At 43.3% G+C, this 14,622-nt stretch overlaps 1 protein-coding gene across 4 annotated transcripts in view; it reads right to left on the reverse strand.

Moving 5' to 3' along the window:
- Positions 1–9,372: 9,372 nt before the first annotated feature.
- LOC5577529 (tolloid-like protein 1) overlaps positions 9,373–14,622 on the reverse strand; it is a 131,884-nt gene continuing 126,634 nt past the window's right edge. For all 4 annotated transcript variants that reach the window (XM_021857259.1, XM_021857258.1, XM_021857256.1 and 1 more), the window contains exons 10-12: positions 10,499–11,145; positions 10,003–10,437; positions 9,373–9,945 (exon numbers count right to left, since the gene is read on the reverse strand). In XM_021857259.1, coding sequence (XP_021712951.1) covers positions 9,622–9,945; positions 10,003–10,437; positions 10,499–11,145 — 1,406 coding nt within the window. In that variant the 3' untranslated portion in view covers positions 9,373–9,621. The remainder of the gene's footprint in view (positions 9,946–10,002; positions 10,438–10,498; positions 11,146–14,622) is intronic.

Below are 14,622 nucleotides of genomic sequence, written 5' to 3' on the forward strand. Positions count from 1 at the left end.
GAACCGTTTTATTGATCGTTTCCAAATCGCTGCTTCGATTTCCAACGTCAGCGACCCAGTGAAGCGCTCTCAGATACTATTCCTATCTCTGGGAGACAAATTGCAAGGAATAGTTAGAGCTGCCAGGCTCCGCCCGAGTCTTCAGGATCCGAACTGCTATAAATTATTTGTGGAGAACATCGAGCAATACCTGCTGTCGATGATAGACATCACCGCCGAGCATGAGAAATTTAACAACTTGAAGCAGGGTGCGGATGAACCAACGATGGCTTATCATGCACGGCTTATGGAGAATGTGCAGCTCTGTCGTTTCAAGAGAAGTTATGAGGATCGATTTGTGCGGATGCAGCTCCTGAAGGGAATGCGCAACAGAGAACTGGCCAAACTGCAATGATGTTGAAATATGACACGATTTTCATAGTTCAGGCGGCAACTCGAGAAGAAGCTTATGTACCAAGAGCATCGCAAACCGAACATTCTGAGGCGTATGCTGTAACGCGAGGTCAGCACCTGGTATCCAGTGGTAGATTGCAACGAAAGCGCCGTTTCGACACCACCGATGATGCACGTGGACAAGGAAAGATGCAGCGATGGAAAAATGAGAACAGTCAACGGGGACAAGGACGTCGCTCTCGCTGTTCGAGATGCTATCGTCTATTTCATAAGTTCGGATCATGTCCTGCTATCGATCGGAACTGCAATTCATGTGGCCTGCGTGGCCATTTCGCAGTAGTCTGCCGGAAGAAGAACGCCAACAGAATTCAAGCTAAACCGGAAAGCACACCTGAGTGGACTGATGAGCAGAGAGATAAGAAGGTAAATAATGATGAGATTTGATCCATCGTTAATTAAACGTTCAATGCTTAATAAAAATGTAAACGATCTAAAATAAAAAGAATGGGTAAATAAAAGTGAAATAAGTTAATAATAATTGTATTTTTAATACTTCCAGCAAATAAATGCCCTTTCGCTCACAGATGCACTTGTAGAGTGTCGACTAGGATCATCGTCCCCGATCCAATTCCTAATAGACTCCGGTGCGGATGTCAATATTGTGGGTGGCGATGACTGGAACAAGCTAGAGCGCGAATCCAAGGCAGGTTACGCGAAATTGGAACCCATTCAATTATCGGCAAGTAACGAACTTCGATCTTATGCTTCATCCAAGCCCGTCTCTATCAAGTGTGGATTTAAAGCAGTTATCGAACTGGTTGGTACCCAGAAACCGTCGATAGTGGCTGATTTCTTTGTTGTAACTGAAGGTCGTCGTTCTTTGTGTTGGGCAGAGGTGGACACACCACAATGACCCTGTTCTCACTGAAGCGGAACGCGGAACCAGGATTTCGGTAGGAAAGAAACAACTACAACTTGACTACTGTACGCAACGAGAAAGCTTTAATAAACACGTCTGAACGGATCGAACATCACATTACGGATGAATGCAATTCTTTCATTCTCCCTTTCTTCCTTCTACTTGGCGCGCTCGCCGCCTGCCCTACTGGCGCATGCGTCGCAGCCTCACTCATACAGCTACACACATCCAGTGCTGCCGCTTTGCATACGAGGCACAATCATTACATACTCCAACACTCCTCCTCAATGTTGTCCTCGTACTCGTCTTAATCCTCTCTGCCTTCCATGCCGGGTTGATCTCCTCCTGCTTCAAGCATCAACAACGTAATCAACTAATCGGCCAGATCGTACTCCACGATTACTCCTCCTGGATCGCCGAACTTCCCTCCAGTTATCAGCATCCGAATCTGGGCTTCCACTGTTGGACTCCGCCACATGCAGCGGCTCCACTTCCTCGCTTGAAGTGTTCGCATCGAAGTATTCTTCTTCACGTTCATCGACAGTATTCGGCTTCACTTCCGAATATCTGCTCACTACATTGACTGGTGATCTTCTTCCGCTCGTCGTCTTCTTCTCGCCAATTATCGGCCGCTGGCCCTCCACTTTCTTCTCAACTTTCGCTAGCTTCAGCCGATACAATGGTCCTGACTTTTCTCCAATAACCACTTTCTTCCCGGATGTATCGCAAATGTCGCAACCATCTTTCTTAAATTTCACTGAGAACTCTTTCGCCGTCAATCTGTCCACTGACACAAGTCCACTCTTTAACGACGGAACATACAAGACGTTGGTAAGCTTCACCTCAACTCTGTTTCCATTTCCGTCCAAACCGTACACAACACCTTCGCCACAACCAGCGGCGGTAACCACTTTACCGTTCGCTAACACTACACTTGGGCCTTTCTCTTCTTTCAGCGATTTGAAAAAGTTTCTGTCGCTCGTCATGTGACGACTCGCTCCACTGTCAATGTACCAGCACCTTTGCTGATCCACTCCAGCCATAAAACACACACTTCTGGCACCACAATTTTCGTCCTTCGCTTGTCTCGCGTTTTGCCGCACACGCACTCTGTCGTCCGGCTTCTTCTTATCTTCGCACTCACTTTCTAGCTCCTGCTTCGCTAGCAAAAATGAACGACAGTTGTGACGCAAATGACCGGGCTTGTCGCAAAAGTAGCATCTTCTCACTGGCGCTCTGTTGCTGAGTCCGCCCACGCTTTGAACTTTGTTTTTCACTAACACACTTTTCAACGCTTTCGTTTCACTCATTTCGCCGGAACGCTCCCTCCGACGTTCGAACTCATCGATCAGCTTCGATTTCACTAGCTGCATCGTGACATCGGCGTCGGCACGACTCTCTAGGGCCGTCACCAATGTTCCGTATGAGTCGGGCAAGCTGCGCAGGATCATCGCAATCCGCAGCGACTCTTCCAGCGGTTGCCCCGCATTCGACAGACGATCGAATAAATCCTCCAACACTACCAAGTGGCACTCGAGATCACCATCTTCCGCGAGATTCAAACTGCAAAGCTTCTTTAACAAAGACACACGAGACGTGACCGTGTTCTTCTCGTGGTAAGCTTTCAACTCATCCCAGAAAGCTTTCGCACTGTTCACATTTTTCACCAAACCGAACTGATTATCGTCAATGCACAATCCGATAGTGGCACGAGCTTTCCGGTCGTCCTTCGTCCACTGATCGGTCACTACAGCCGGCCTCGCATCACCGATCACATACCACAGCTCCTCCCTGGTCAGGAGCATCTCCATCCGGAACTTCCATATTTGCCAGTTCTGATTGTTCAGTCTGGCAAACGCAAACTTGTTCACATCCGCCATTTTGTCCACGCAAAAATCACCACCGCGGAGAAACAACGCACACTCACACACGGCGTGATCACTTTCGCTCTCTCGGAACCTTTTTCCTATGCAATCCAGAACCTTCCCTTCGGCACTGCTGGGCCAATAACCTGTTAGGCAGAGGTGGACACACCACAATGACCCTGTTCTCACCGAAGCGGAACGCGGAACCAGGATTTCGGTAGGAAAGAAACAACTACAACTTGACTACTGTACGCAACGAGAAAGCTTTAATAAACACGTCTGAACGGATCGAACATCACATTACGGATGAATGCAATTCTTTCATTCTCCCTTTCTTCCTTCTACTTGGCGCGCTCGCCGCCTGCCCTACTGGCGCATGCGTCGCAGCCTCACTCATACAGCTACACACATCCAGTGCTGCCGCTTTGCATACGAGGCACAATCATTGCATACTCCAACACTTTGCTGGGTCGATCTACAGCCAGTGATATGAAGCTACTAAAATTAGGTGTATCTGTGAACAACTGCGAGGCAGTAGGAGACAAAACATTCCCAAAAGTACCGGGGGTTCAAGTAAAATTCAGCATTGACAGGTCTGTTCCGCCAGTTAGAAACGCTTATTACAACGTACCAGCGGCTTTCCGCGAAAGCGCGAGAGCAAGGCTTCAGAATATGGAAGAGCAGGGAATAATAGAGCGAGTGACGACTGCACCTACATGGATAAGCGGTATGTCAGCTGTTGCCAAAGGCAAAGAAGACTTTCGCCTAGTGGTCAATATGAGAGCCCCGAATCAAGCAATCAAACGAGAATATTTTCGATTGCCCTTGTTAGAGGAAATGAAGATTAAGCTTCACGGAGCAAAATTCTTTTCGAAGCTCGATCTGTCGAATGCCTTTTACCATCTGGAGCTGCACCAAGAATCACGTGATCTGACCACCTTCTTGTCGGAAGCCGGTATGTATAGATTCACGCGTTTGATGTTCGGAGTGAATTGCGCTCCGGAGATCTTTCAAAGAGAAATGACGCGCATTCTCGAAGGAATCGACAATCTCATAGTGTACATAGATGATGTATTGATGTTTGCGGAAACATTGGACGATCTCCATAGAACCGTAGACCAAGTTCTCGAGAAATTGAAGGCGCATAATCTCACGATAAATACCGACAAATGCGAGTTTGACAAAACGCGAATTGGATTCCTAGGTCATGACCTTGACGAATACGGTTTTCATATTGATGAGGCGAAAGTTAGAGACATCCACAAATTCAGACCTCCCACAACGGTTTCTGAACTCAGGAGTTTTCTGGGATTAGCATCATTCATGAGTCCGTACATAAGAGGTTTTGCAGAAACTGCAAGCCCTTTATGGGCGATTACGAGCTCGAATGCGTGGATGTGGGGACCCGAGCAACAGGAGGCTTTTGTAAAGCTGAAGGATCAAATTGCACATTGCACAACATCCCTTGGATACTTTGCGGAGAACCAACAGACAATTCTCTATACGGACGCTTCTCCGAACGCACTTGGCGCAGTGCTCGTTCAGCAAGAAGATAATAAAACTCCCCGAGTAATTAGCTTTGCGTCCAAGGCTCTAACAACAACGGAAAAAAGGTACCCACAAAACCAGCGTGAAGCCTTGGGAGCAGTTTGGGCGATAGAACATTTCGCTTATTTCTTACTGGGACGATCCTTCACCCTACGTACAGACGCACAAGGTTTCACATTTATTCTGAACAGATCACGAGAAAACTCTAAACGGGCTCTGAACAGAGCGGATGGTTGGGCTCTCAGGCTCAGCCCGTACAATTTTAAAGTGGAGTATATTCGTGGTTCTGACAACATAGCCGATCCGTCGTCCAGGTTATATGAAGGCAAAGATGGTCCCTTCAACGAAGACGTTAGTCCGTGGGAAATTGCGTGTCTCGAGGCAAACCAAATCAGTTTCTTAACGGAAAATGAGATAAAAATTGCAAGCGATGTAGATCAGCAACTGCAGGAGGTAATGAACGCCTTGCAAACACAAATTTGGCTTCCGCATTTGAAGGATTTTGAGGTCCTCAGTAAGGAGCTATACACGCGAGACGGCATACTAGTCAAGGCAGGTTGCGCTGTTATTCCAAACAGCTTGCGAACAAAAGCACTTTCCGTTGCCCACGAAGGCCATCCATCAAAAGCCAAATTCAAAAGTATCCTGAGGCAACGAGTATGGTGGCCGGGAATCAGTAAAGATGCGGAAAAATGGGCGGACTCATGTGCGACATGCGCTATAAATGGAAAACCCGAACGGACGACTCCCACGAAACACGTTCTCGCCCCCGATTCAGTATGGCAGACCATCGCCGTGGATTTTAACGGACCGTATATCAAATTCGGTGGAATCTCCATATTGGTCATCGTTGACTATCGGTCCCGCTATATAATTGCGAAACCAGTCAAATCCACAAGTTTTGAAAACACAAGAAAGGTACTGGATGCAGTATTCGATAAGGAAGGTTTTCCGGAGTGCATAAAATCCGACAACGGTCCACCCTTCAACGGCGAGGAATACAAACAGTACTGCTTCGAACGCGGTATTAACCTAATATTTTCGACACCACTACACCCGCAGCAAAACGGATTAGCTGAAAGTTGCATGAAGCTAGTCAACAAAGCGATGGCAGCTGCATCTTTCAATTCATCAAACTATATCGAAGAATTGAATGCGGCAGTTCATGCGTATAATGCTGCAGCCCACTCCATAACACGTTTGCCTCCCGAGGAAGTGATGATGAGAAGGAAAATAAAGCGAGGACTTCCTTTACTTTGCCCTGGCAGGGTATCTCTCGATGACGAATTGTTGAATGCCAGAGATCACGACGCTAAAACTCGAGGTAAGGAACGAGAAGACCGTAGACATGGAGCTCGTGAGTGCCAAGTGAAGCCTGGGGATCGAGTGATAGTAGAGCGTCTGAACCGAGGTAAAGCGGAGTCCAGATTCGACCCTCGCAAATACACCGTTATGGAAGAAAACAACGGCATGCTAGTTTTAAACGACGAAACTGGTCAAATACTCAAGAGACATGTTTCGCAGACTCGAAAGGCCTTCGACTGGAGAGAATCAGCGGGGAAAATCAGGGACCAGCTAAACGCCCTCGACTGGACACCGAGAAAACGAGCAGCGATGAATTGGTTCGACGATCGGAGAGAAATAGAAAATCGCCAGCGCACTTGAAAAGCTACGTTCGGGTAGCGGAACATCCATAGCTGAAAATAAAAACAAATGACGTTGTCTTTGGAATCCCTCAAACGAAATAAACGAATGTTGAACTTACCTCAATACCTGGAATAAATCAATCCGAAATAAGCTTTGAAACTATTTTTACTGGGAAGCAAACGTACCTACTAATCGGAGCTACAGTTAGAAAAGCGTACACGGAGAAAATGAAGTACTCAAAAGTGAGTTCATTCCACTCAATTCCGGGGGTTCGTGCGTTAACCTAATTTTGAGTTGATGGGGTAGAAGTTGTTTTCATTTGCAGCCATTCGAAAAAATACCTACTGGCTAAGTTCTTTTCACTCAACCGGCAGATCAAATAACTCAACTTCCAGTACTATGTCACTTACTCAAATTTGAGGTAACGCACAAAGGTTCGGTTTTTGGGTTGTTTTGCTCTTCGCTCTCTGACAACAATAGAAAGAGCGAATGAAATAGGGAGAGAAAAATAACTCAAAAGTAAGTTTAAAAAAACTCAAATATGTGTTTTCCGTTTTCTCCGTGTATGTTTTTTTTTCACATCTAACTCCGGTTGCCCCCAGCTTGCTGCGATAGTTCAGAATAATGTTATGACGTTTACATCATAAGTGTCAAATAGCGCGTGCAGAATCCACCTATACATCAAAATGCAAATCCCCTTCAGAAATGATTAAATCTCCAACACGGAAAAATATTAATTACACAAATATGCACGAAAAACAAATCGATGTTAAAAATGACTAATTTAGCTGTCTGATTGATGATCAATTTAGGTCTGATGATATGTTTAGGTAAATCGTTTTAAGTTTTTACCCGCGATTAGGTAGTTCTGCTGTTCTGCCGCTCCCGCTAAGGTAATTTTGCATAAAGAGAGCGAGATGTTCTGACTTAGTCGAAGAAGTCCGCGCGAGAAGTCAAATCTAGGTCGATTTGTGGTTCCGTGAAGTTGCTCAACTGAACCCTTCAGAAACATTCTTGCACTGAAATCGAAAAAGGCCCATTTTTTTTAAAGCCTTATTATTCTTATGAGTTTTTGAAGTGGAGGGGAAATGTGTGGTACAACATAATTGAGTCGACAACACTGCCGGTATCGATAAAATTTCAGCCAAAGTGTTTTCACAACAGTAAAACTTCAAATTTGACTCGGGTTTCTATTTCTATAGAGTATTAATTTTATTGAACCACATTTAAGATCGCTCTTTAAATATATTTAGGTTTTGTTTCTGTCTTTTTCATTTCCAAAATATTTATTGTTCGAACATACACGTTTCTATGCGAATTTGTTGTCATTTTCTCATTTTGGTTTTGATTTCATACTTAGTCTAAAAGTTTTCTAGCCTTAACTAACAATTCGATACGTCAATTGTAAATGTTTCGCTTGAGTTTGGTTTTTGTTTTTCGGAAATGTACGTCAATATGAATCATTTAAGTTCCATTTCTGGAAGATTCAAACACAATGAAAAATCCTATGTCGACCTATTGTGTCTCCGATCAAATGGATTTGCAAGCTGAATTTGACACATTTGCTGTCGTTTTCATTGTGTTCGGCTGTTCGAAGAGATAGATCGGCAGTTTAGCTTAATGCATTTTTTACAGAACATGCAACCAGATATACGAAGTGATATGAACTTGCAATAGGTAACAGCATAACTTATCCTATCCGATATGGCAAATTGATAACACAGACAAACAGACATCACACTCTCATCATTGTCCATCGACCACCTTTTTAACGGTCGATTCAAAAATATGGTAGGTGGCCAATCCGCCACCCGCAGCGCTCGCATCGTTTTAGTTCGTGTTTGACGTTTACACACTACCGCCATCTGTTGGCCTGTCGGCCAAACGCACCGATTTTAGCATTGGGCGTACATGTCCTCGTGACTATGATTTTGATAGAGATTTGTTCTAAGTGTTACGTCTGTTTGTCTGTGTTGATAATGTTCATTACAAACCCGATTTTCCATTACACTGAAAGAATATATAGCAGCTGGATTCACCGAAGAATGCCTACGTTAATACTAAAAACGATATTTGTTTGCTTATGAACTTATTTCTACTACAAGAACGAGATTTTCATTTGTTTTCACATTCATTAGGACTTGACTTACCAACGTCGCCTACGCTACGGTGAGATTTAACAAGTAAACGATTTGAATTGTAAATATATCTATGTGTAGGTGTTTTGGTAAGTTGTTTCAGAACAACCACGGTTTCGAAAACTTGGCATCATTTGTTTTATTTTGAATCGAATGATATGACTATCACTTTCGAAGTGAAAGAATGATAGTAGCTGCCTTATAAAGAAAAACTTACAATAAATTATTTGTCTTTTGTGTTTGGCATGAGGATTGGGTTACAATAATGGCTTGTAACATTTTGGTATGAGAACGTAATGGTATGACATTTTATTAGAATTTGATTGGCATGGTTTAAATTTGTCACGATGATGTATTGGACATAGTGTATTACTTTAAACTTTTCGTCCGATTTTTATGTCACGGAGTTGATTCAGATTTCTGTTCGCACGTTGACGCACTTAAAGAATACCAATAGCTTACATATTTTACAAATAATGGTATTGCATGGTTTATTAATGCTAAAAAGGGCCTGGAACGCGATGAAGATCAATGAAAAGAAGACTTGGACATCTCAAACACAGACATCATTATAGTGAAGGTCATCGTCAAACTTTCAACATTTACATACTTTGATTACAGTTCATTCTGGTTTGTACACACTTAAGTTTATTCAACAACTGAGAATTCGGTAGTTTTCAATACTCTTCTTACCAAAATGTCGGAAAACCAAAACTTTTTACCAAGAATTTGGTGAATGTTACCAAGATTCGATAAACATTTACTGAGATCTCGATAAAAGATTTTTGAAATATTGGTAAAAGCAAAATTCGGCAAATAATTACCTAGATCTCAGTTGTTGGATTCTCGGCAATCTGTATACCACAATTCAAATGTGTAGTAATAATCTCAAAGTGCATCAACATGTGACACAATGTTTTTGGTTTTGGGCAAACAAAGAAACTTCAAAATATTATTCAATCAAATCAACGACATTCTGAAATATCTCTGTCTGTCACTTTCAGACATCACAGTCATTTCAATCTGATGCGTACGCAGCTACCATTGACTAGGTGCGTTGTTGCACACGCATTTGTACTTTGCGCCGCATTCCGACGCGTCTACGCCTATTTCAGTCAATCGCTTGCGAAGATCGTATCTCGTTGCGCACTGCGTAGCGTACCTTTGGGTTCAAGTGCCGATGGTGGACGATGATTTCGTAGTCTTCGTCCTCGTCCTCGTCCACGTCTTCGTCCGCCTTGATAACGGAGTTTTTGAGCGACCCTGGAAACGGCGTGATCTCGGCGCTGTCCACCATTTCGTCGTCTTCCGATTGGCCCTTCCCAAAAGGGCTAATCGCCACGTACGATGCAGAAAATCCTTTGAAACCGACCGTATCGTCCGACCGAAATCGAACTAGCAAGGCCTGATTCATTGAAATGATCTCCGGAGGATTCTGCAAATAAAAATAAATATTGTAACTGGAATTCATCAGACGGCGACAGATACTTACACTATTACCGCAATACTTTCCATGTAAGGGTCCGCTGGAGTCATCTAGACCACCGTACACTTCGACGTAGTCGTACGAGCACTGGCGCTCTTCTTCGACGTCGAACATCAGGAACTTCAGCTGGACGTTCTTATTGCTGTCCGCCTCGATCGACCATTCGCAATCGGCGCCATTGTCGTACATGCCCATGCCGAATTTGGCGTGCGAGTAGATATGTTTCACCTTGTTGGTTGCCCTCAGATGTCCACCGCAGGCCGTCGAGTGGCTGGCGAAGAAACCTTTCCGCTGGACGCTTGAATCCGTATTGAAGGCCATGTACATTTCGTTAGACGTGGATGATAGCGGGTGCGGTAGCTTTGCTCCGCAGAATCGTCCCAAAGCGTAGCTCTCCGGTGAATCGCCATCGTAGATGACGATGTGATCGTAGGCACATTCCTGGAAAGAAAAAGCCAGTCCTTTGTTTCGAAGGCTTTGAAAAACTACTGTAGTGTCTTACTTGGTGAGGCTCGATGTCGAACACGTTGAACACCAACCGAATTCGGTGACCTGGCGTAGTTGTAAAGTGCCATATGCAGTCCTTCTTCGGCGGGTAATAGTCGGGATAGTTGGGACTGAAGATTTGGCCGTTCGGCGAAGAAACCTCATACTTGCAACCTCCCTCCTTGCAGTCGTGGCCATTGTCCTGCAAGGCGTAACCGTTGTGGCACGAGCAAACGTACGACCCTAACGTATTCTTGCACTCGTGTTGGCAGCCGCCGTTATTGACGGCGCATTCGTCCACGTCCGTAGAATAGATGGCAGCAAATCCAGACTTTTGGATTGTTTTATCAGATTTGAACTCGACGCGTAGAGTATTGCCGTCAGAGGTAATGGTTGGGGGTATTTTGTTGCCACAGAAAACGCCATGCCGTTTTAGAGAATCTTCGTTCACCTTGGAGTAAACCGCAACGGAGTCGTACTCGCATTCCGATGCCTGATAGAAGGTGTTACCCTCCAATTCAAAGTGGGTAAAGTTGAGGGTGATTTTGTGCTGAGGTGGAGCAATGATCTCCCAAACGCACTCCTTCAGGATGGGATACTCGTTCGGGAACGATGGCGATAGGATGGTTCCGTTGGGTTGTTTCAAGGTTCCTCCGCACGCATCTGTAAGTGTGGTATTTTTGTTTTTTTTGCGGTCAGGTTTGGGAAGAAGATTCTACGAAACGCCCAATCTAATCTTATCGAAACTTTACAAGGCTTCGATTCTATCTATTATCGTTGTGGAATATACCGAGTATGTCTAAAAGTTACGTAAATGTCTTCGTTATTGAGTCAAACAGTATGTGTAGATTAAACTTTTAAGTCGCGTGTTATTCTTGCATTCCAATTTGAACTTTTTTGTCATTTTTTGTCAATTAATCATAAGTATTTGAAAAAATATGATATTGAGGATATATCAATTACATAATGGTATAAATTTTATATTTTTTGAAATATTTCTGCATTGGTAGTGTCAAGTTTCAAATGATTGTTTAATATTTTCCAAGAAGCAACTTTTAGTGAAGGCCTTCGTCTCTACAGACATAATCAGAGATCTTTCGAAGGTTTATGAATATGGTTCATGCCCAGCAGACTTCAGGTGGGAGCTTGGGATTCTTGCCTTTCCCAAGCGAAACTCATCCATACAGCCGTATGGAATACCACCTTTGGCACTCCTTCCGAGAGGTGGCCGAGCTTCTGGTCCATTTGACCAGGAGCTCAAACATGGTTTACCTAGGATATGGCGGGGGTTCATCAGTGGGCTCTGTAGAGTATCCACGGTATGTTTCGTAGAGCAATTTTAAAACAAAAAATTCGGCATGTCTGAAATTTTGACACAAGAAAGCCATGATTTTCCCCTTTCATTTGCGACCAAAACGAAAATAATCGGTCGGGGGGTCTAGAACAATTTTTTTTCAATTTTTTTACCGAGTTTGGGATATAACTTAACCTTAGTAAGTCCTTACCTGGGAGGGAGGCACCGATACTACACACGAAAAATGAAACAAAACTTTTCCAAACTGCAAGATAACTCCAGCTCCCTAACGACAATCAAGGCAGGCTTGGGGAAAATCGCTAGTTTTCATTTGTTGTGCACCTTCGATCTTTCTGGACAAACATGGGAAAAGGGCCATAGTTTTCTGTGTTTTTAATTTTCATTTTTATTTGTAAAGAGTAAAAAGATGCGTGTTTCAATACTTACGCTCTATCAAAATAAAAGATGCTATCGTGACACTGCTTTTGGACTTGCAGGAATTGAATTTCAACCGATTGTTCTCATCTTGGATAAAATGCAAAAATATGTTTTGATAAATTACGCGCTTTTTCATGTTTGTCCTCTCTTTAAGATCCGGGCTCACAGTGACAGTTCGTGACAGCAGAAATCTCGGCTCACCTTGACGTACAGAAATTTTGTATCGGTTTCTCCCTCCCAGGTCCTTACTAGGTCGTTTTCGACCCATTTCAAAATTCAAATTATTGTAACTTTTGATTAAAATAACCTTGCAATTTGACGTTTTCTGACAATTAGGTATTTTTTGTGGGAACATTTATTTTTTCGGAGACAAAAGTTTTGAATGGCCCCTTTGGGATAAATAAAAGTTATAACACAGACAAACAGACGTAACACTTAGAACAAATCTCTATCAAAATCATAGTCACGAGGACATGTACGCCCAATGCTAAAATCGGTGCGTTTGGCCGACAGGCCAACAGATGGCGGTAGTGTGTAAACGTCAAACACGAACTAAAACGATGCGAGCGCTGCGGGTGGCGGATTGGCCACCTACCATATTTTTGAATCGACCGTTAAAAAGGTGGTCGATGGACAATGATGAGAGTGTGATGTCTGTTTGTCTGTGGTTATAAATTGTGACTTAGGGTCGTTTTTGACCCAAAAACTTAAAGAGCTCGAAAAATCAGTGCGTTGACCCAATTTATTTCCGTTGGGCTGAAATGAAAGGTACACATGTTGATTTTCGGAAAACCAACCGGAGATCCGGAATTGCGTTACTGTGTCCACCGGGAACCTGCCACATCTGAAAAAAGTAAGAGGTTGTTTCCGAGATACGACCGCCAAGTTGACGTTGGATAACGTTAGCTTCTTCTATTTCCTGATTTAGGACCGTCACGAACTTATGAAAGATTTACCTAGAAATCTAAAAATCTAATCAATTTTCAAACTATTTGTTGCATGTCAATTCTGATCTATTATGGATATTGAGTGTTATTATTTGGTTGGTTCGGTTAACACTTCAACACCGATAGAACCGGTCGATGGAAGAAGAAGCATGGGCGGTAGCTTTTGCTCTCCAAATAAACAGAGAAAGAGTTTTGGGTGATCTGTTTGTAGTATAAAAATGATGTCCGTAATAGGGAATGCATCACCAAACTCGCAACTAATCAATGATCATGACTGCGATAATTGACAAGAAATTTATAAATGAAATGGATCACTTGGGAAATGCGACCGTTCCTTATGAATAATCCCAGAGATAATCATATTCTTTAGTCCTTACATTTAATAGATGGAAATAATATCCTTAGGGGCCATCCATTTATTACATAAAGGTTCATGGGGGGAGGGGGTTTCAGATTTCTCATGCGCCATACAATTTATATTTTAATTTATTTTTATTTCTATACAAAAATCAAAGGGGGCTGTGTACAAGACCCGATTGCATGACGTTAACTACGCTGCGTCCTCGGAAACAGCCTCAAATTGCCGTATTGTCAATTATTCGTAATTAATCAATTATTGTATGATGGAATGAGATGAATTAAGAGATTATAGCAAGTATGTGGTAAACACATTAGGGAGTATTATACAAATAACTCTTTAAAACACATTTGTTGGCTCTGAAAAGGGCCGATTGAGTTGTTGAATTTGCGTAACACGGACACATTTTGACGGCGCACTGGTTTCAATCCTCCTCTCCCGATGAGATTTGCGCTGCGGATGACGATGTGCGCTTCAACAAGCGGCTTTGGTCGACTTTCTTCAGCCATCTCGTACAACAGCTTGCCTCTGGTGGCGAGGAGCTCTTACCAGCTCGAAAGCGAAAACAGAATGAAACCAGATTCAACGAAGGAGGGATGCTTTATACCCTTAGAATAGCAGATGATGCTCCTCCTTTCATATTCTTCGTTTTCTTATCTGGGAAATAGGCTATATGAAACTGATGTCTGGGTAAGGGATGTACAGATTAGCATTATGCTGTTATTGCAACCCGACGGCACTGCAGCAGCATCCTCGGAAACAGCCTCAAATTGCCCGTATTGTCAATTATTCGTAATAAATCAATTATTGTATGATGCTATGAGATGAATTAAGAGATTATAGCAAGTATGCGGTAAACACATTAGGGAATATTATACAAATAACTCTTTAAAACACATTTGTTGACTCTGAAAAGTGCCGATTGAGTTGTTGAATTTGCGTAATACGGACACATTTTGACGGCGCACTGGTTTCAATCTGCCTCGCCCGATGAGATTTGCGGTGCGGATGACGATGTGCGCTTCAACAAGCGGCTTTGGTCGATTTTCTTCAGCCATCTCGTACAAATTAGGGAATATTACACGGACGGTGACGGCTGTGCC

Source organism: Aedes aegypti, chromosome 1 (assembly GCF_002204515.2).
Source record: "Aedes aegypti strain LVP_AGWG chromosome 1, AaegL5.0 Primary Assembly, whole genome shotgun sequence".
NCBI lineage: Eukaryota > Metazoa > Arthropoda > Insecta > Diptera > Culicidae > Aedes > Aedes aegypti.